This window comes from Lytechinus variegatus, chromosome 12, assembly GCF_018143015.1.
Source record: "Lytechinus variegatus isolate NC3 chromosome 12, Lvar_3.0, whole genome shotgun sequence".
NCBI lineage: Eukaryota > Metazoa > Echinodermata > Echinoidea > Temnopleuroida > Toxopneustidae > Lytechinus > Lytechinus variegatus.
The window spans coordinates 32,044,229-32,066,226 of NC_054751.1; the positions used below are offsets into that span (position 1 = coordinate 32,044,229).

Below are 21,998 nucleotides of genomic sequence, written 5' to 3' on the forward strand. Positions count from 1 at the left end.
TTTAGATCTGTCGATTTAAATGACAGTGAAATATAAAATCAGTACTTTGATTTTTAAAGTGTTGACTTGCAAAGGAGCAGGTTTTTTAATTTAAAAAAATTGTGTAGTATGAAAATATTTTTTCTTTTAAAGAATCTGTTTTTTTTTTCTATATTTTTCGCCAGAGATATTTGGTCTGAAAGATCTTTGTTAACACTTTCTTCTCTTATGATTATTATTTTTTATTATTTAAGAAAAATACACATGTAAACATGTACATCTTTTAATTTGAATGTCATAGTGAGATATGAAATCAGTACTTCAATTCTAAAGAAGCAGCTTTTTTATTTTAAAAAAATGTGTAATATGAAAATAATTTTCTTTCTAAAAGAATTGTCTTTTTGCAATATATGAACGTAATCTTTTTAGCCAAAGAGAAATGGGGTGCTAGATCTATGTTAATGATGCTTGTTCTCTTTTTATTGTTTATTTTCTATTCTTACACATTTTCCAGGAATTTTTTTATTTCATTTTTTGCATAAATCTAACATAGGTTGTGTGAGGCATGCAAAGCAATATAGAAATGCAGAAATCAAAAGAACATGGGCTGTGACAAATGTGTTGAATGAAAAGGATCCAGATAGTAATTTAAGGATTGGTAAGATTTGTAGTTTGAAGCACGTTAAATATGTTTTATTAACTGTTATAGTTAGGGAAGGGGCAATACCATTTCACATTGTGCTAATGGTAAATTGCCACTTGGTCCACACCCACTTTGTCTACTTTGTGTTTGGTCTAACCCCACATAGTCTAATCCGAATTTGTCTACCAATTGTTCATCTACTTTTATGAACCTGTGGGTTTAGCCATGATGGTGCTAGACGATCTGAGAATTGGGCCATCTGTTGGGACAGTGATTTTTTTGTTTAAAAAAATGGGTCTCTTTTGTTTCTAAAAACTTGTAATTCTGTTTCAAACGTGATATAAAATGTAAATTCCATTGTCATAAGAAGTGAACACTGCAAAAACATGCATTCCGCTCTGCAAAGGTAAACTTAATGATTTGTTTAAATGAATAGTAAGAACCAAAATGGTTTTTCCATTTTGATTTTTTTTATAAATGGATGACTACTTTCCCTGATATCTCCTGGTCAATCAAGTGTGTACAATCCATTGCTTCTTGATCAGATATTTGTGGATGAACATTAATCTTCAAGGTCTTGTTGCTAACGGGTTTGTTGCAAGTCCCAAATTCACAATTCTAATAAGCCAGTTCACATTTAGCTCATGTACATGAGCACTATTAAGTCATTTGAGATAAACAATCTAGGTGGTTTATCCATTGACATAAACATTCTTGATTTGATATTCCACTGAAGAGTATAACAATCATTGGTATTTAACAGTAGCCCAAATAATAATCAGTTTGCCCAAAAAATGTCAGTACCACAAATCCAATCTTGATCACTGACGTTCAACTGGTCTGACGTCAACATTTTAATACCTGTTATAGGATGCTATGTCTGGAAAGCTTATGCAATGTCCTCATTTGAAATTGATAGTGCTCATCACAATGAAAGAGATCATTTTAGAAAAGTTGATAAGCCAACTGTAAACTGGCTTCTTGTTGAAAGTCAAATTATGTTTAATTTTGGGAGTAGCTTAACGCTTATTGAAACAGGACCTTGTTCTTGAAAGTATGTTGAGATGAATTATTGTTGATTTCATTAATAAAATAATTGCAAGAGATCAAGGTGATAATATACTACATGCTGACCTCATACTGAGAAATAGTCTTGCACCCATGTGATGCTTGTCATAGAATTAGCAAAGGAATTGTGACTGAATATCTTTCAATGATTATTGTTTTAGTATTTCTCTCGAGAAGTTATGAAATTTGTGTATGAATTTCCTTATCCTAATCTGATTATAGGCTGGTATCATTAATCTGGCATACTGGATGTATTATTAAGAAAATAGTTCTGTTTCCTTAGGGATTCAAATTCATAGATTTTTTTTTTTTATCTAGGAACTTAGTAATGAGGTATACCTTTATCCTGCTATTGTTAGAAGAAACTGTATTACTTGCAATCCACATTGCATGAAAGCTTCTTGCTGTCTTGACAAGTTTTCTTGTTGCCGAAAGTTTGACTTTGGTTTAAAAATTAGTCATAAAATATGAATATGTTAGTAGACAGGCCTATTAGTATTCAAACCCAGGGAGGGATATTAAGTCAGGGAAATATTTCATAGGAAAATGGATCCATGGGTAGTGTTAGTAGTGCTGCATGCATATTGAATAGAATTAATAATTTCCATCCGTGTTACACAAAATGTATAGTCATGTTACTATGTAGAATGAGTGCACAATGCATGTAAATATTTTTTGTGGGTATTAATGTAATGCATAGCACTTCCTTACCTACCAACATTTATGTGCATTGAACAGATTATTGATGTGCTCAATAGCTAATAGGTGCCTTACCAAAAGTGAAGAGTTGTGTCTTTCATGCAGGAATTCCAGAGGCATCTTTTCATTGATAATCCTCACATTTAATAACAGAACCAATGGGGACAGTGAAAAACACTGAGGAAATGTATAGCAGAATTTCTTCTATAAGACATGGAACAGACTTTTGGTAAGGTGTCTTACTTTATGAAACTACATGTACATTTTATGTTTCAAAGCAACTTGGTAAATGAAAATCAATACTTAAAAGGGCGATGCCATGTGCATTGTCGTGATTTCAACCTCAAGTCATCAGATTTAGGATACCTCTTCGCAACCATGTAAATGTGTCTCTGATGTATTTTTTACATTGACTATTGAGATACTACAGTTGAGTATGCATAAGTTAATCTAGATGGTAAGCAACATGATTTGCTTCCAAGTCAAGAGTACAATTTTACAGGACTGATGCAAATATACAAGCCACCACTGAGGTTCTTGTATTGTTCGCTAGACTGGTCCACTTGTTCATAACCAACTACATGTACTGTCCATCTAGTCTCTCCTACAGCTTTTACAATGATGAACTATCTTTATGCATGCAATAAGTTGTTGAAAGGCATTTGAGCCATATTAGCAATAGCTTGCCCGACACAGAAATTGCCAAGAAGTGCAACAGTGCACATATGTATCTCTTTCTCTGATTATGTATATGTTTATGAAGCTTTTCAGGATGACAACAGTTGTCATACACGTCATCAATCTGTATGAGCCGTAGAATCTTAGAGCATTTCATCAATGTTTGCCATCCAATAACTATCCTTGGTTATGATTGGCTGAGAGGCGTAAACTACTGAATGTTACTATGGTTACTGACTGTCCAATAAAAAGTGTCCTTTCATGAAATGCTCTCCAGGCCAGGTCTAAGGAAGTAGTTCACCATAGGGCCTTGTATCACAAAGGTTTGCCATCATTTGCAAAGTGGCAATGGCCAATCAAAATCACTGTTACATTGTTGAACCTATGTACTATCTCACAATTGGATTTGCATTTGATTTTAAGTATTTGTGTCACAAGGCCCTGGCTGGATTGATATATGTTACCTCTTCAAAGTTTGTGTTTGAAAACCTAATGTTCCACTGACTTTGTACACTAAAAGCGTCCTTTGTTGCACCATGGGCCCCTTGCATAAAGAGTTGCATTTAATCTCAATTCAAAGATTATCAAGCACAAGTCAGCATGTATCATTGGTTGAAAATAAGCTTGATATTGATTTGTTTGATTGAAACTGTTTCTGCAGGAGTGGGACCAATGTCTGAGTGAACATTTTCTTCTTTTTTACTAAGATACTTTCAGTAATGATTCCAAATTCAGTACTTCTTATAATCATGAAGGAACAAATGATTTATTGTCTTGTTTGTATCATTGTTATGTTCTGTACCATGTGAAGGACACATTTTTTTCAAAAGAGAAATGGGAAATAAAGTGAGCAGATGATTGCTCTTTGTGTTGAGTTTAAACAGTGCATTGTATTTGTTTTTGTTGTTTTCTCCAAAAGAAGAAAATTGTTTCAATATTTTTTTTGTTGGGAGTAATTCTAGTATTTTTGAAAAGGGTTACAATTCAATTTTTTTCTGTTATAAAATGCAAACAGATTTCAGCATTCCAAAGGTCAATTGACGCTGGCAAATGACTTTTGTACGAAACAAAATTAAAATAAATATTCTACTAGAGTAAAACTAATTAACAAAATACAAAATTGATCTACAGGAAAAACCGTTAATACTTTCACAACAGCAAGAACATTCTGTGTCATGATATGAATTTCAATTGGCAAGGTTGCTTTCCATTCTTTTTTTTTAATGTCAGTTCACAATTCACAGCTTTGACACTCCTGTTTCCATGAGGACAAGTCCACCCCAACAAAAACTACTTGATTTGAATAAAAAGAGAAAAATTCAACAAGCATAACAGTGAAAATTTCATCAAAATCGGATGTAAAATAAGAAAATTATGACATTTCAAAGTTTCGCTTATTTTTAACAAAATAGTTATATGAACGAGCCAGTTACATCCAAATGAGAGAGTTGATGTCACTATTTCTTTTGTTTTTTATTGTTTGAATTATACAATATTTCAGTTTTTACGAATTTGACGATAAGGACCTCCTTGCCTGAAGCACAAAATGTTAAAATAATGGACTCTCATTTGGATGTAGCTGGCTCGTTCATATAACTTTTTTGTGAGATGAAGCAAAACTTTGAAATGTCATAACTTTCTTATTTTACATCCAATTTTGATGAAATTTTCAGTGTTATGCTTGTTGAATTTTTCTCTTTTTATTCAAATCAAGATTTTGTTGGGGTGGACTTGTCCTATGTTTTAGACGACAAAGCATCATTACCAACCCAAATTGGTATTTTCATCTTAACTTTATTAAAATGGCTTCCTTGGAAGATTAAAAATTGAAGTATTTTGAGATCTCTGCTATTTGTGTAAGCAGTAGCCCACCCCCTCTCCCACAAGAATTAACAGAAATCTTGTTTGCTCTTCACACAAGTGGCTAATTGTGAGATACATATGTACAAGACTTTGTATTTTACATGTATGTTTCACTTTCAGCCATTCTTGAACTAATTTGGCTCAAACAAATGCCCTGTGTTCAAAATGATAGGATCTAAAGTCATAATCCCAGCTAACAAAGCAATTAAAGACTACATGTATATTCAAACCTAAAACGACTAGAAGTTTGAAAGATCTTTAGAAGCAACATATATTAAAAAACATTTTGGTTTCATTTAAAATTAACTGCTTTCAAACCCATTTGCTTTAAAAATACGCAAATTTTGCAACCCACAAAAATGGGTTATATTGAGCTCACTACTAGCCAGAATTATGAAATGTCATATGTAAACATAGCTGTGATATGCTTGTTCATGTATGTAGAAAGGGGTGATTTTTTGCGTTTCAGATGTCCTCTATTAAAATTTTAAGAACAATTTGCACAGAGAAATAGCATTGAAAATACTTTCCACTTGTTTATACAGTTCTAGTATGTATCAATGGGCTATCTATGGCCAATATTAGTATGTGATTTTTGGGGAATATCTTTCCCCACGTTTTTGCATTATTTAGCAAGTGTGACTTAAACAGCAGTCATACTCAAATAGGAAGGAAATCAAGAAATTCCTAAATATAATGTACGGTCTAGAGCGGCAGATTTCAATCACTTTATTTCCAAAGATATTTTTCTGTGCAAATTGTTCTTAAACATTCAAATTTGTAATCTGTAATTGACTCGAAAATAAACATGAATTTCTTTGTTAATACTTGACACATGACATCCAAGAATCCTAATCGGTGAGTAGCGCAATAATACTTGTTTTTGTGGTTTAAAATGTTGCTTTTAATAATCAATACATGACTGATAAGCCATGAAACTGGGCATACTTGGAGTTGCTTATGAACTTTCTATTGCCATTTGATTATATTTAATAAGGATTTTGAATATCCAAAGCACCAACTCTTTCACTAGCGATTGAACAAAAAGCTAAATGCAATGTTATTTTCAAGCAAAATAATATATAATTTGTAACAATCAAAATGCTCACACCAGAAATTAATATAGAATGAAGCTGATAAACTCTTTATTGTGCATTTATGCAATACAATCATCTTCGAATAAATTCTTAAAGTAATAACAAGAATAAATGTGTAGTGGGAGGAATCTTCAAACAACATGAATACACAGTTCATAGCAAGGTTCCATTCACAAAATATGTATCACTTCCCTTTTGAGGAAAAAAAAGTCTAAGTCTGGAGTGGAAAATACAGTTTAGAAAATATTGGACCATACCATTTGGGAGCATATTAGGAAAGTGATTTTTAAAGGGATGGTCTTTGCTGAAATATATATCTAAATAGAATAAAATTCAGAGCAAAATGCTAAAAATTTCATCAAAATCAGATAACAAATAATGAAGTCATTGAATTTAAAGTTTTATTAATATTTTGTGAAAACAGTTAAATGCATATCAACATGAATGTTCATTAGATGGGCTGATGTCACATCCCCACTTTCCCTTTTCTTATGTTATTGCATGAAATCATAAATGTGTCATTTCTCCATACATGTGTAAATGTGTTCCATTGTGATGAAATAAGTTACAGCAATAAATAACTAATGCACTTAATCAGATGTCAATCCAATTGTTTTAGTACTTGGTAGAAAATTTTTGAAAAAAAAACCCTGATTTCATACAATGAAATACAAAGTACAAGTGGGGATATGACATCATCAGCCCACCTAATGAATATTCATGAAGACATGCCTCAAACTGTTTCAACGGAATAATGCAAATCTTCAAAATTCAATATCTGTTATTTGTTACCCAATTTCAATGAAATTTTCAGCATTTCGCTCTGTGAATTTTACTCTAGCCTGGAGTCCCTGGACTATCCCTTTGATAATTATTTTCCAAACTGTATATTAACAGGCAAAAAAATATTTCATCTCAGGGATTACTTTTAACAACCTAAATGTAATGCCGACATTTTTTAAATTATTTCCCAGGGCTCTTTTAAACAGTTCACTTTTCAGGAACAAAAAATGGCCACAACCCCCCACATACTTTTTTCTTATATCTCAATATATGCAAATTGGAATTGACATCAAGACATTTTGCTATCATTATCAACAGCTTAGAGAGGTCCAGTGACTATGTGTACCTAATTAGAAAATATTTTACTGTAAACAGACGGGGTTGACTCAAATGGATTGAAAAGATTGCAACCAGGAATCCAACATGAGGTGTGTCAATTATCCGGAGGGGCCACTTACATTGACGAGTGGATACCATGCGCGACCAAAAAAACACGTAAAAAGGATGTCTTTTTCACGATAGGGCACGTTACGTACGTAACGTGATAAGGGTGTCAAAAACACAAAAATGATGAAAAAAGGGTATCTATTTCGCTAGGAAAATTACGTGTTTAGGGTCGAATTTGCAGGGATGATAAAACAAAATTCAAAAGTTTTATAAAGGATGTCCTTTTTGCCCCAACACTTCGTGTTTAGAGTCCGATTTGCGCGATAGAAGATGAGGTCTTACTAAACCAAATAAACGACCGAAGGACCCGTAACAATAAAACATTCCTGTACTTGTTTAGGGGTTCATTTCAGGGAATATTTGCCAAGAGTATATCGTTTTGTTTCCAATACTTGTTAAGGGTAGGGTTTCACACGCCAATACTTGTTAAGGGGTGCATTTTCAGAATATGGAAATTACGTGTTTAGTAGTGTCAGTGTTTAGGGTGCTTTTCGAGACCCCATGGTCGCGTATGGTATCCACTTGTGAATGGAAGTGCCCCCCCCCCCCCCCCCCCGGGGTCAATTATCTACATGTACTTTGCTTAATTCAAAACCTTCTGTTTCAAAGGCGAGAGTCAAAACCACCAGACAACACTGCTCCACAAATTTAGTAGTCACATGATATACGAATGAGAATAATTGCCTGGGCTTCAGCAAGGGGCAGCATGACCCCCCCCCCCATCCACTTAACAACATGTACATGATTATAATTTTTCCTTTCATTTTCAAACCAATCCCCATAAACATCAAAAAGGAAATGAATTATCAGTCCAAGTTGATGCAAAAGCTGCATCAATAAACCTAGCCGGCCCCCAAAATTCAATCAATTTTTAAAAAATCAAAGAAAGTATAATTGTACCATAAGTACATGTATGTACAATAAACATGTATTGTATTTATTACAAATTGCACAATGAATATTGAAATTAACTTCAAATCTACTGATCAATCTGTATGCAAATTATGTGTTTAATACAAATATCAAATAAGCACATAATTTACAGAGTGGGTGTGAATGAATAGTATGAATGAAAATAATACACATAACTGATGAGAGCATTACATAATATTACTAATAATAGCTGGATTTATAACTATAAGGAGCTTTTTGCCTGAGGATACAAAGCACTGCTGTTATTACCCTGGCTTTAGATGCACTGCCTAGAAAGGTGCTCACAAGCATTACAGGAATTTCTTTCTAATAATTATCCATTCACCTAATCTGGGTTGAGAGTGGCACAATGTGGGTAAATATCTTGCTTAACAAAAACACACCATGGCCCTCAGATTAAAAGACAGGTCATAACCACTAGACCATCTTGCCCCCACTTTTAGTATGAATGACCTTTGGCACACTTTTGTTTGGACTGTTAACACGTTAAGATGATAACAAGTGTGTTCATTGGTAATTACATGTATTCTAATGTCTATGAAGCAAAACAATGTGTAATATGTGTTTTATAAAGAAGGACATGGATTCCATCTCATAATAATGACAGGTCAATAGAGCTAGTAGTACCATACATAAGGAAAATTTTCTGACAGCTAAATTAATAAATGAATGACTGTTCAAATTTTAGAGATCATTTGATTAGGGTCCATATTACATGTACCAGCTTAAAGTACCTATAGATCATCATGATGATTACATGTACGTACATGACTATTGGAAGGTCCTTTCAAGATTTTCCATGAATTTAGGAAATTTCATGACAATATCAAAGTATATACATGTAAACTTATGAAGTTCGGTCATTCTAAAGAAAGACTTATATCAATTCATTGCCGTACCGTACTCTTAACCACTCACTAGCTACATGTACTAGTTTACTAGCATTGCACTGCCACTATTGCATGGTTTCTGTGACATTTAATCTTGACAATGGCCTGAAGAGCTGTACAAAATGCTTCTACATGTATGCTAGCTAGTATGGCCAGCAATGTTTTGGCTATATGCAAGCTAATTTGTTATCGCAACTTCGTTTGTGAAAAGCTGGGAGTTTTATACAGTTTCTTGCAATTTACCGGTACACAAGACAGGTGGTCCTTTTCTTTGTGGCTAAAACACACTGATTCTCCATCAATTTGATTCCTATCAGCTACGGTTGAATATTATTAGTAATGGTTTGATCACTTTTATCTAGGGACATGTTTACAAAGAATGTTTCAATTAAACTCTGATGAATGGAAAAAAATATCACACCCACCCCAATAATGTCATAAAAAAAGCATACAACAAAAGCGGTGTACCATATTCCTTTGAACATACATAGATAAAATGCCAGAGGTAACACTAATCACCTCGAGCTACATTTCCTTCTTCTTCAGCTGGGTTTGTACCATCTGAATCTCCTGTGATTTCTTTATGACATAGAGGGCAGTAGTCTTGAACATAAAGCCATTTTCTAAGACATGTGGGATGGAAGAGGTGTTGGCAAGGAGTAATACATGCGCTAATGAGTTCTTGATAGCATATCGCACAAACATCATTGTGGCTAGCAAGCATATCTGCACTAGCCTGCTCCATGGATTTTATCTTCTGCACGGCCAGACGTCTGTTCTTAAATTTCTTCCATCCATCTTTTCCCAGCTGGAAGATATTGAAATAGGCATGGATGCAGATCATGAAGGCTCTTATGATTCCACGAGATTCAAATACAAATATCCAAGCTCCATTCACAAAGAGAAAAATGCCGGAGATGAACTCGATAGTGCTACCCGTTGCTTTGACATAGTAGACATAATCATCCAGTTGTTCCCAGAAGGTGTCGCCCTGAGTGTCGATGAAGAAGAGGATGTAGACAATGAGTGTTACAATGACCTTCACAATAAGCTCCAAGCAGAAAGCGGTAAGTGCGAGCATCCACGTTCCAATTGGGTTGGATGTCCATAGGTAGAAAATAAACCAGATTGGAAGTACAGTAAGCAATGCCACCATAGTTAGAGCTCTGGCATGCTTCTCACGATGAACGATGTGTGATGTTGATAGCTGCATCATTGTCCCATGGAGCATAGTGTGTATAAAGTGAAGGATAGCAGTACTCAACAAGCCCATGTTCCTTCCGAGCCTTATGAGTCTGTTCTCGGGTGAGAGGTCAGGCAAACCAGTTTGTAAAGCGAGGATGAAGAACAAAACTGAGGCAAGAGTACCAATGTTCTCTCCTCCATCACGGTCCCCACCTAGAAATAACCGAGTCAAATGTCCAATTCCATTTGCTATAGGTGACAATGTTGCACTGAGCCCTAACACTGCAATCATAGTACTGCAACTTTCAGTAGCAAGTTCTGACAAGGCTGCAGATAATACTGTTCTATTGTTGGGAACATCCTCAGATGGGCTAGCACTCATGGGACTATAGTGATACTGGAGAACTAATCTGCCTACATGAAGCCCAAATCTTGTTAGCCAAAATAGTCTTAGTACTGTTGGCACTTGTAACTTCATCCACTGATTTTCCACCATCACCTGAATTCCAAATTCCATATAAATGCTTTGGAATGCCCTTGCAATGGCACGAATATTTTTTAAATAGTAATGCACAAAGTAAAAAAAACTCCACACCATGTCAAGTAGCAGGATAGGTAAGATCGGGCAGAGTCCATAGAAGGTTTGGACAAGAAGGGTTGCTGAATCTGGTGAGAGTACTGGAAAGGTATTCAAGAACAGGTAGAGGAACACGGGAGAGACAAGGCAGAACCACACTGGAAGTACAGGAGCATCAGATTGTGCGTTCCTTAAAGAATGAAGCATTGGTGTCTTGGTGACGACAAAGCTGTACATGAGCTGGATGCAGAGATAGAAGAGGAATTCATCACTGGACATGATGTCTAATGTGCTCACCTTCCACTCATCTCCAAAGGATGAGATGACAGTCTGGTTGGAGTGTAGCATGGTGACGTTCTCCATCCCAAGTTTCTGGAGGAAGATACCATTCCACCACTGAGATGTCTTCAGTGCTGCCATGAAAACCATCAATGTATAACAAATCTTCAGGGTTGATGCTGTTAGAAAGAACATCATCCCACAAATCAGCAGAGCTATGAAGATAAATGAAAATAAAGATAGAATTAGGATACCAGTATTTACCAAAGAAGTGTTATGAAGTATATATTTAACTTCCTGTTATCCTTTCAGTCATTCACCCTCACTTGTTTACAAACTCCCCCAATAGGGCCGTCTGCACCATCCTGAGTTTTCAAATTAGCGCGCTATTTCTGATCCGGCAAATTATCCCGATCTGAAAAATCTCGAGATTGTTTGTAATGCAGATGCAATTATCGCGCTACATGTAGTTCGTAGGATTAATCTCGAGACTGCAATCCCAAGTCAACTTGGGTTTATTTGCAAAATAGCGCGCTATTTACGAATTATCCCGCTAATTCGTAGGTGCAGACGCACTCGGGATTGGACTTGGGTTAATTTATTCATTACCTTCAGTCCATAATGCAATTTGCATTCCATTTCCGCCTTGGTCAAAACATAAACACATCGCGATTGTACCGAACGCATGCGAAAGTCAACTTTATCGCGAATAGCGTTCATCAATTCCCCAATTAGCAACGGTGGTGTCCCCCCCCCCCCAGCCCCCCGGTGAATGGATTTTGGGAGAGACCAGACCGATGGGGGAGGCGCTCATTATCGATGATGGTCATAGTCAATAACAATATTGACAGCAGTGTCGTCTTATTCCTTCGCAAAATGTGAGCAAATAGCATTTGTTTCCTCCTCTCTCTCTCCCCCTCTGTTGTTGCCTCCTCCACCATCATATTAAACGAAGAATACTTCACTCGCTTATAATTATAGCGCGGCTGAGCTGAGAGGATTGTTGCATAACAACGGTCGAAAGTGCTAGTGAAAAGAGTACATGTACTTGATTGCATATCGCGGGAAGTTATTCAAAAACTCGGGCCGTTGAAACTAAAAGATCGAAAGTGCGCATGCTCGGAATATCGGGCTTGTTGCCTTGCTCGAGCAAGAATCGCTCTTCTTGCGATGGTGGAGACTGGGTTTCTTGAATCTCGAGATTACTCGCGAAGAGGGCTGATCGGGCTAAAATCTTGAGATTGAGCAAACTCGAGATGGTGAAGCAGCGCCTAATGTCATCTAAGAATCCCAAACCCCCAATACCATTCAACTCCTAATCCTTGACCATAAAAAAAAACAACCCTCGGTGACCTCAGCCAACTTTATGGAAGAAGTATGACTCACACTGCCAGCCCCAGTCACTTGCACATAGCATCACCACACCCCTTATACCAGAGAAAATTTGATAGACAGTTACCTGTAGACCAATCAGAACAAGTTTAGATCACTCCCACCTTAAATAGTTATAACCCCAAAACAAATGACATAAATAAGACTTCTTGATTATTAGAGAGATAAAATACAGAAGAATACTAGACCAACACTCATCCATATAGACTGACTGACTTAAAGACTTAGACGTCCATCGAATATTATTTTAACTTCACTCTGAATCTCAATCTGATACTCCTAAATTATTCATCGTCTCCTATTACATGTACATCCAAATCTTCATGTACTTCAAACTGTAGCTGAATACTGATGATTAAATACCCAGTGATTTGAACTGTATAACTTTCTCCATGTTCTTCATTATGCTTCCCTTCAATTACCGATCCCAACATAACAGGAACCCTTCACTTGATATACTTTAAAGTTTAAACAAAGAAATAATTTCCTTTAATGTTAGTAATGTACATAAGTACAGTTTGGATAAAAAATAATGAGCTAAAAACAATTTTCGAATTCCATCAAATCTGTACTATGCTAATATGATAGAACTAACTTTGGTCTCCCATCTATGCAATATTTAAATATCGTTTGACAATTCACTTTCAAAGATCATATCACTTTACTTATTGTGACAGAACTATTAAAGTGACAGTTGATGATAATATGCAGCATTGTCATTACTAAATTCCAATGTACTCCCATTGGCATAGTAATAACCAACATAATCAGGAACAAAGTCTAGGAGGAGTTGGTGCGTAAAGGCACTTACATGTACTAACCAAGGCAAAAAGCTATAGTACAGTGTATACCGGTACTTGAGCCAACATTGGAACATCGAAATGCACCTCGAGCGGGCTTGTCAGGATAACGTACTTAATACAGGGCAGGAGAGGTGGTCTTGCACAATTTCCTAAGAACTTTTCTTTCCTTTCTTTCTTTTACACATTTTACACATTCCCAGCATTTATATTGCACCATATTTCTCTTAAAAACATTCATAGGCGCAAGCTCATCCAATTACACAACTTCTGCAATAAGTGAGAATTTGAAAAAACAATTTGAAGTGGTCAATGTTATCGATTTCACGGAGTGAAGAACTTCATTCAAGAAGGGAAAGAAAGGGAGGATTCTAGACTGGTGCTTATATACAAGCTGCACCTCAATCTTGTCAGCTTCCCAGTGGAAGAATACATCACCCCACTAAACTGGATCAACAAGAACTTGACCGCTGCAACAAGGGAATGGCTACTAGCTACCACACTGCAGGACTGAGCACTATTATGTTTAATATGCTTGAAGCCTTGGGCCCTTGGTGATAAGCTCTTAGTTTTTTAAGGGGCCCACACCATATGTATCAATGCTTGATTTAATTGTACACATTGCAAATATGATCTAGGGTGACCATAATTTGCGCAGATTTTAAAAATCGTCATAAAGTTGATTTTCAATCAAAAATTTCTCACAGCTCACACAAAATTAATCAAAAATAAAAATACCAAAGGGAAAGCAAGATCAAAAAGTCAAATTCGCTTGACGGAATTGTAAATTCCAAGACGATCGACTAGTGCGCGCTTGGCTGAAAGTCTCCTAAAAAAATGTGACCTTAATTTGTGCATTGATCGTTTTGCAAGGCTTTAGAAAAGAAATCAAGCAAAGGTAAGATAATTATATCAGATGGAAGTAAATATGCAATAAATTTGGTTGGTATCACATTTTACTTACTTATTTGGAGACCTCAGCTTGCAAAATGGTGATTTCTTGATGCCTGAACTGTGAAAGTCAGAATTTCTCCGAGCGGACACAAAAGGCAACAATATTTGCCTATGTTTTGCCAATGTTTTGAGACCCTACCTTCAAGAAACTCACTACATGTATTCTTGGGTAATATTAAGTTGCTCTTTCTGTTGGCGATTTTAGTTTTTCAAAATATTAGATATTGAGGTATTCGATCGTGCGCAAAATTAGGCAACGTGCGAATTAAGCCTTTGGCTTAGGTCACACTACCATACATTTTTATTATTTTTACACATGAAGGTGGAATAAATGAAATGCAAAATGAATTGAAATGACTTGAATGATCATCAATCCTTCTTTATAGAACGTTAATAAGCCAAAGAGTGCCACACTTATTTTGCCACACATGGAGATGTAACGGAGAACAACCTGTTGAGTTGTTCATTGAATGAGTGCCTCGCGCTGCAATACATGTGAGTGGAAGCTGGGGAAGAGGGTTACTGCGGCAGCCCGAACACATACTGTCTGAAGACGTGTCAAGCCAAGCCCAAGGTCCCCCGGGCAAGGGAAGAGGGTCGAGGGTAGTGAGTTCTGAGCTGAGAAGGGAGGTTATCACTTTAGACTCAAGAGTCAAGGCATTATCATGATATTGGGAACCACCGTTCACTTCATACAGCAGCGCTTTATTCAGTCCCGGGGGGGGGGGGGGTTGGCACTCAGTATATAATGCATATTGGGTATGTGCCGCGGAGGGGACCCCCATTTTTACACTCAACTTTCCGTTCCAAGGCATAGCATTTTTGTCTCATTGAGAAAAAGAACCAAAATAGCCGCTCCAAGGCATAGCATTTTCTTCTTATCGACAAAAAAAAGAAGAAATCCGCTCCAAAGCTTCGCATATTTTTCGTTACGCCGTTTCGATCGCGTATCGCATTGGTCTGCTACAATGAGTCGCAATTTTGGTGAAAAGCAGAGCTCACCCGGCGGAGGCCACTCTAGCTGCATGACCGTTCCATAGGGATGCATATGCTGGTGATCCGTTCCAAGGACCCCCGTTTTCACAAACATTTGTCGTTCCGAAGCCCGATCCGAAGCCCGATCCGAGGACCCTCCTTTTTACAATAAGTAAAAGTATTTCAGTATTCATGAAAATATTGGCAAAAGATCGGCAAATTTGTCACCGCTAGCGCCTGTTTGGAAGAAATCAACAAGCATCACGATATTACCATTTTGCAAGCAGAAATCATCAAAAATGTGAATTAAATGTGTTACTAACCGATTCCATATAGCATTTTGTCATCAATCTGATATAAATATTTCACTTTTTGAGCTTGAGTTTTTGTTTAAATCTCCACAAAAGCTTTGGTGCGCGAAGTTAGGTCACACTTTTTCTGAACGTTTTTCCAGCACAGCCCACATTCGCCGATCGGATTTTGAGATTGCGATACTGGCGAAACCCCTTAACCTACTTTACATTTCCGTCCATGATAGTTTATGATCTTGCCGTCAATGTGGTAATTATTTCTTGAATTGGTTTTGTATAAATTATGAATATTTTGTGAACAAAATTAAGCCTGATGAATATTTTTGAAAAGTGCGCGAAGTTTGGACACCCCATCAAGCATACACAAGTGGGCATTATCGTGATATAGGGAACCACCGTTCACTTCATACAGCAGCGCTTTATTCAGTCACACGCACGGTTCCCTATTTCCACCTCCATTCACTTTGTACACAAGTGCGCGTACACAAATCTTTAATCTACGAGCACCCATGGGTTCATATCGTCTCGCGAGTGAAGGATTATCAGTCATACGCACGCGACACACCACTACACTTCGAAAATACAGTGGGCTTTTGCCCACATAAACTATTATGTATAAATAAATATTCCACATCCTGCTATGACACTTACCGAATCATTTAGATCCTTCCGTGACTTCTCCTTGAAGTTTCTTTCTAAAAATATGTATATTTTCTTGATCTTTAGTGAAGATTTTACGGAGATAGAAATCAGTCAGCGTTGATATCAATTTTCTCCTGAAGAGGGCGCGCGATTTATATTCATATCAAAGACACGACAAGGGAAAGAATAGGCACCTACACTATTTTACACGCATATCGACGCAAGGCATTACGCAAAGTCCGTAAAGTGTCCAATCTTTTCATTGTATAGACTTTGGTATACCGTATACGTATTATTGACGTTCGTCAAAGCTTGTACTGCTGGTTTCTTTCCAGGCACGTATATTATTTTCATTTTTTTTTTATCAGTCATCTTTTTAAATTAATGCAAATGAGTGTTATCATCACCAATAATAATCATTAATTATGTTTTTTGAAGGCATTTCATGAATTGGTGCCCATAATTAGTAAATTAATCATGAGGATTGCGCATTCAAAGAATTTAGATACAGTTATAAAATTACCGAGGAGCTGAATCAAGGTTGTGAAATTATTAGCGCCACCAACGGGCTTCCTTGTATTTCCGTGGAAGAGACAAGCGAAGTCACTTTCGAGGCCGAGGTAAGCAAAATGTGCTTTTTTTATCGGATTATTATTTTATTATTATTGTTATATTCAACAAACTCTTGCTACTTACCGGCAAGAGCCCCGGTGCGTAGCGAGAAGGAGCTTCGGCAAATATTACTTCAGCAATGAAGCGATGTTTGCCGACTACTTCGAAATCCAGGGTCAAACACGGTCTATTGTACGAGGTTAGTACATACTAACCTCGTACAATGTGTGAGTGATCTACGAGTGGTTCCCAAAACCATGATTTGGCCCACAAGTGCGCGTACACAAATCTACGAGTGGTTCCCAAAACCACGATTTGGCCAGAGTCAAGATAGAACTTAGACTAATATCTAGGTACCGTAGTTACACTTACCGGCTAAATGGACAACAGTAGAAAGTACAGAATCCGAGTACCCAGCATCATCGTCAACAACGTATCTGAAGAGATTTAACCGCCCGGAGCACAGGGCGTCCAAGACCAGCAACAGTGGTACCCGAATCAGGGGTCCATATCTTTCTTCCAGTTCCACATCCATGGCCCTCTGGGACATAGTAGAACACTGTTTTCCACCAATATGAAGTGAAATGTCGGACAGATAGACTTTCAATTTCAAGAGAGATCCATACAAAAACCTTAAGTAAACTTATCTCGCCCAGGCATGATGATAAAGCTTTAAATTTGGGTGGAATCTTGTTCCTTTTAATTTACCTTAGCTTTTCAACGGCGGCCGCTCGGTCGAGTTACGTCGACGTACGTACCGGCGCGCACACTGTCCAAGTACGTCACTAGTTCGCGCACGGAAATTGAGGGGATTCCCCTCAGGTTTTCCCAAAATCATGAGATGGCATGCAGTAATCCCGGCAGTTATTTTCTTCTCCATGTTTTATGTCCACTACTTCTTCATGTCACTCTGGAGATGTCACTAGGCAATTGCTTACTCAAGGCAACCAAATATAATTTATGCAATGATTCCAATGGTACTAGCTAAAGTAGGATTTCTGCCCATTGCAACTTGCACTTGCTCCTCCTTTTTGCACCTCCTGTGGTCTTATAATGGGATGGAATGAGAGACCATTTTTACCGCGGTCTCCATCTCTCCCTCTCTCTCTCTCGTACCCTCTTCATTTTCCTTTACTTTCCCTCCTCTTTATCTTTCCATTTTTTTACACCTCTCCTTTTTTTTAATTGTGTGTGTGTTGAGGGAGGGGGTGCTCCTTTATAGTATGAGTTTCGTAAATGTAGTATTACGAAAAATATATATATTCAGATAAACGCCTGAAAAAATAATTGAGTATATCGTTCAAATGCTAACGATGAACAAAACAAAGTTTTCAAATGATTAATTCACAATCTGAATTAAAATCTCCCATGGGGTGTAGCAAGAAGGTATTTGCAATCAATTGCAATTTGCGATGTTACAAGTATTGATAGAACACTAGCTAGCTGCACTAAATGTGAAATAAATTTAAACTCGTTGAATAAGTACAAATTTGCAATTAATTACAAGACTTATGACTGCATTCGGGAACCAAAATTTGATTTCAATTTATTGATCGCAAGTTTCTTAATAATAATAATAATAACGTTTTATTTACCCAGGGTAGCCACTTCAGTTAGGAAACTGCTCTACCAGCGGGCCCTGCATAACATAACATGTTATTATTATCCTTCTCCAATCTAAATGCTGAGCGCCTAGCAAGAAGGCAGAAGGTCCCATTTTTATAAGTCTTTGGTATGACTCGGCCGAGGATCGAACCCACGACCTCCCGTTCATGAGGCGGACGCTCTACCGCTGAGCCACCATGCCCGGTGGAACCCACTAGGAATAGGTTTCTTAATTTTCATCAAGTAATGGTCATCGTAATCACGTAAATAAATATCAATGCAAGAAGCTTTATATGTAAACCGGCCTTGTATCAGTCCTAGAAAGTACAATGATAATAAAATATTGGTAAACTATGCACACAAATCATTACACCTCGTATTTATTTTACATTATAGATGAAGAAGATAAAAAGATTTTAAAAAAAGAGGGGGGGTTGTTGTCTATCCGTCAATGCCCACAATCATTGGCATATGAACGTCAAGATTGGCTTGACCTGAATTTTGCCGGGACGGGCAGGTGCAATACACCGGGTGAACACCCTACTCCTTGACGAATAGTGCATGGTTTTAACGTGCATAGGTTGTGACTCTCCTTTACACGGGATCAACATTTGCGTCCTTTCCGATGGATGGAGTGTTTTCCAACTGCATTCACACCTGCACTGAATACAGTGCATGGTGAGGCACGCTAACACAACGCTATAGCATCGGATTTTTATTTTTGTTAGACGCGATGGATAAGGCTTGATAGCAATAATTATGATAATGAATAATAATGACAATAATATGGAATTTTATGAACAAAACAATAACAATTAAAGCAATAACAACAATGATGGTCATAACATTAATGTTAATGATCCCGGGTAATGATTACTGCCATTTATTACATATTTGGCCTCTTTCATAGAAACTTATTTATTTAATAAACTATAGGCCAAATGGTGCTCCAGGCCTCCAGCTAAATGAAAATAGGAGGACCAAACACTACGAATCTAATGAAGTTAAAATAAAACCTGTGGATGTTGAACGAGCACCGTCAACACCTGAATAGTTGTGATCCTTGGTCCCAAAATCCGGTGCTCTAATGTAACTTTCGTACGTGCACTTTGCAGGTCGTGAGTTTTTAACACTGTAAGAACACTCGAATCTGAGATGTGTTATAAATAGCGTTACAACTTAGCCCAAGCAACACCACCACTAAAAATACATTAGTATCCAATCAGATATTTTGTTCGAACTTTCGCCCAAATACTTGAAGGGATGATCCAGGTTGGAAATATTTATATCTCAATAAATGGAGTAAAATTCACAAATCAAAAAGCTAAAAATTGGATCGAAATTTGATAACAAATTACAAAGTTATTATTGAATTTTAAAGATTTGCATTAAGGCGGTGAACAGTTCTAGGCATGTCTTTATGAATATTCATTAGATGGGCTGATGATGTCATATCCCCACTTGTTCTTTTGTATTATTATTATTATTATTATTATATGAAATTGGGTTTATTCAAAATATACCTCGATCTAAAACAATTGGATTGACAACTGATTAAGCTATAGTGCATTAGTTATTCATTGCCGCATCTTATTTCATCAGAATGGAGACACATCATGCATTTACAAAAATGAAAAAAAGAAACATTTATGATTTCATGTCATAAGAAAAGGGAAAGTGGGGGTGTGACATCATGAGCCCACCTATGAATATTCATGACGTTGTACATATAACTGTTTTCAAAATATCAATAACTTCGTCATTTGTTATCCAATTTTGATGAAATTTTCAGCATGTTTGCCCTGTGAATTTTACATTATTTATTTATAGATATGTTATATTCAGCCCATATCCTTTTAACCAATGAGAGCGCTCGCCCCCGGGCGCTCATGGTAGTGGCTAACGTCCGCGAAATGTATGAAACTCATGCTCTTTTTGACACTAAACTGGAAATGCGAATTTCCATTCCAGTGTATTTTGAAAGACGCGAAGTACCCAATGAGGGGTGCGATCTTGAATACAATGTTGTACACTAATCATGAAATCCAATTTAAAGCATAGGCGGATCCAGGGTGGGCCCGAGGGGCCCGCCCGCCCCCCCCCCTATTGGCGGAGCAAAAAAAAAGAAAAAAGGGGAAAAGAAAGGAAAAAAGAAAAAGGGAAAAGAGAGGAGAAAAGAAGGAAGGCAAGCATAAGAGGAGGAAGATGAGTGAATAAAATAAGGGGAAGACTTGGAAATTATTTTTTTTTAATCTTTCATGTCGGGATATAAAATGTTCGCTTGCGCTTTGCGCTTGCATTGCCTTTTAGGTGATATCTTGCTCAATATGGACCTTAAAATATCAAATTCTGAAGTCAATACACAAAACATATTTCAGCTGGGAAATTGAACTTTCATTATTTTGTTTTATTTACAAATTGATTTTTTAAAAGTGTAAAAATTTTTGCTTTATGGTCTGAATATTAACAATTTCTGCTTGCGCTGCGCGCTCGCAAAATTTGATTTGTCAGGTACCTATTATTTTCCTGTATTCCATGAAGTTCTCAAAATATCCCTATTTAGGTCAGATTGTCAAAACGTATCAGCTAGCGCTGCACGCTTGCATTTTAGTTATGTTTATCTCAATATTAATTCTAAAACAAACTACTTAAAATCACCATTTGATGACAATTAATCATAAATTTCTGCTCGCGATTTGCGCTCGCATTGATAGATTTTAAACTCATGCATCTTATGCATAATTACAAAAGTGCTTTAAATGTCCAATTTTCAGGCCATAATATTAATAGATTTTGCGCTCTCATGCTTAGGAAGAGAAATAGGAAGATAGTCATCATTTTCTTATGATGACATAATGTCCTTATAAAATATCCCGGTCCTATGTCAAAACTCAAAGTAACAATAACTGAAAATATCAGCTCTGTTTTAACTGTGATCCTTCTTCACCTCACAATTTTTCCACAAAGTGCTTGCAATACAGAGCTTAAAGTGACCCCTTTTCAGATCTGAATATCATATATTTTTAGCTCGCGCTTTGCGCTCGCTTTATTGATTTTCATGGTAAAAAAAAGATATTTAGAATACCCAAATTCTAGGTCGATATCTCAAACACACGTTTATTCAGATACGCAGCTTGTTCTCCATTTAAATAATTATCCAGTTTCAGATAACGATATAAAAAAATTGTCTGCTCGCGCTTTGTGCTCGCATTATTAATGTATGAAAATTTCCAATAGCTTAACCTTTTCATGATTTACAAAACATGAATAGAGTGTCCAGAATTTTTCCGCTCGCGCTTCGCGCTCGCATCAATAATGTTCAGTTTTTGTCTTATCCTTTCCACGATTACAAAAAGTGCTTAAAATTTCCATTATTCAGGTAGAAATGTCAAAAATTTTCAGCTCGCGCTTCGCGCTCGCAATATTTGAATGTTGAAATATATAACGTCTTCATGGCTAAGTTCAAGCAGTCCATAACAAATACGTTTTCCATCAGCTCAAAACGTATATAAAAATTTTCCGCTCGCGCTCTGCGCTCGCATTATTAATGTAAGGAAGATCCCCACTTCCTCATCCTTTTCATGAT

General features: G+C 36.7%; 1 protein-coding gene across 1 annotated transcript; it reads right to left on the minus strand.

Annotated features, from left to right (window-relative positions):
• Positions 1-8,405: 8,405 nt before the first annotated feature.
• On the minus strand, positions 8,406-17,531 carry LOC121424984 (E3 ubiquitin-protein ligase RNF139-like). Its single transcript, XM_041620897.1, has 2 exons — positions 17,180-17,531; positions 8,406-11,336 (listed from the first exon to the last, which is right to left on the minus strand). The coding sequence occupies exons 1-2, from the start codon at positions 17,355-17,357 to the stop codon at positions 9,592-9,594; spliced, it is 1,923 nt and encodes a 640-aa protein (XP_041476831.1). The 5' UTR covers positions 17,358-17,531; the 3' UTR covers positions 8,406-9,591.
• Between the last annotated feature and the right edge of the window lie 4,467 nt (positions 17,532-21,998).

What these genes read in the sequence shown, in the direction of transcription:
- LOC121424984 (XM_041620897.1), bottom strand. Translation starts at nt 17,357, where the DNA reads ATGTCCCAGAGGGCCATGGATGTGGAACTGGAAGAAAGATATGGACCC. An exon ending in TACTGTTGTCCATTTAGCCG is followed by an intron (nt 11,337 to 17,179) that starts GTAAGTGTAACT and finishes TTATCTTCATAG; the next exon opens with CTCTGCTGATTTGTGGGATG.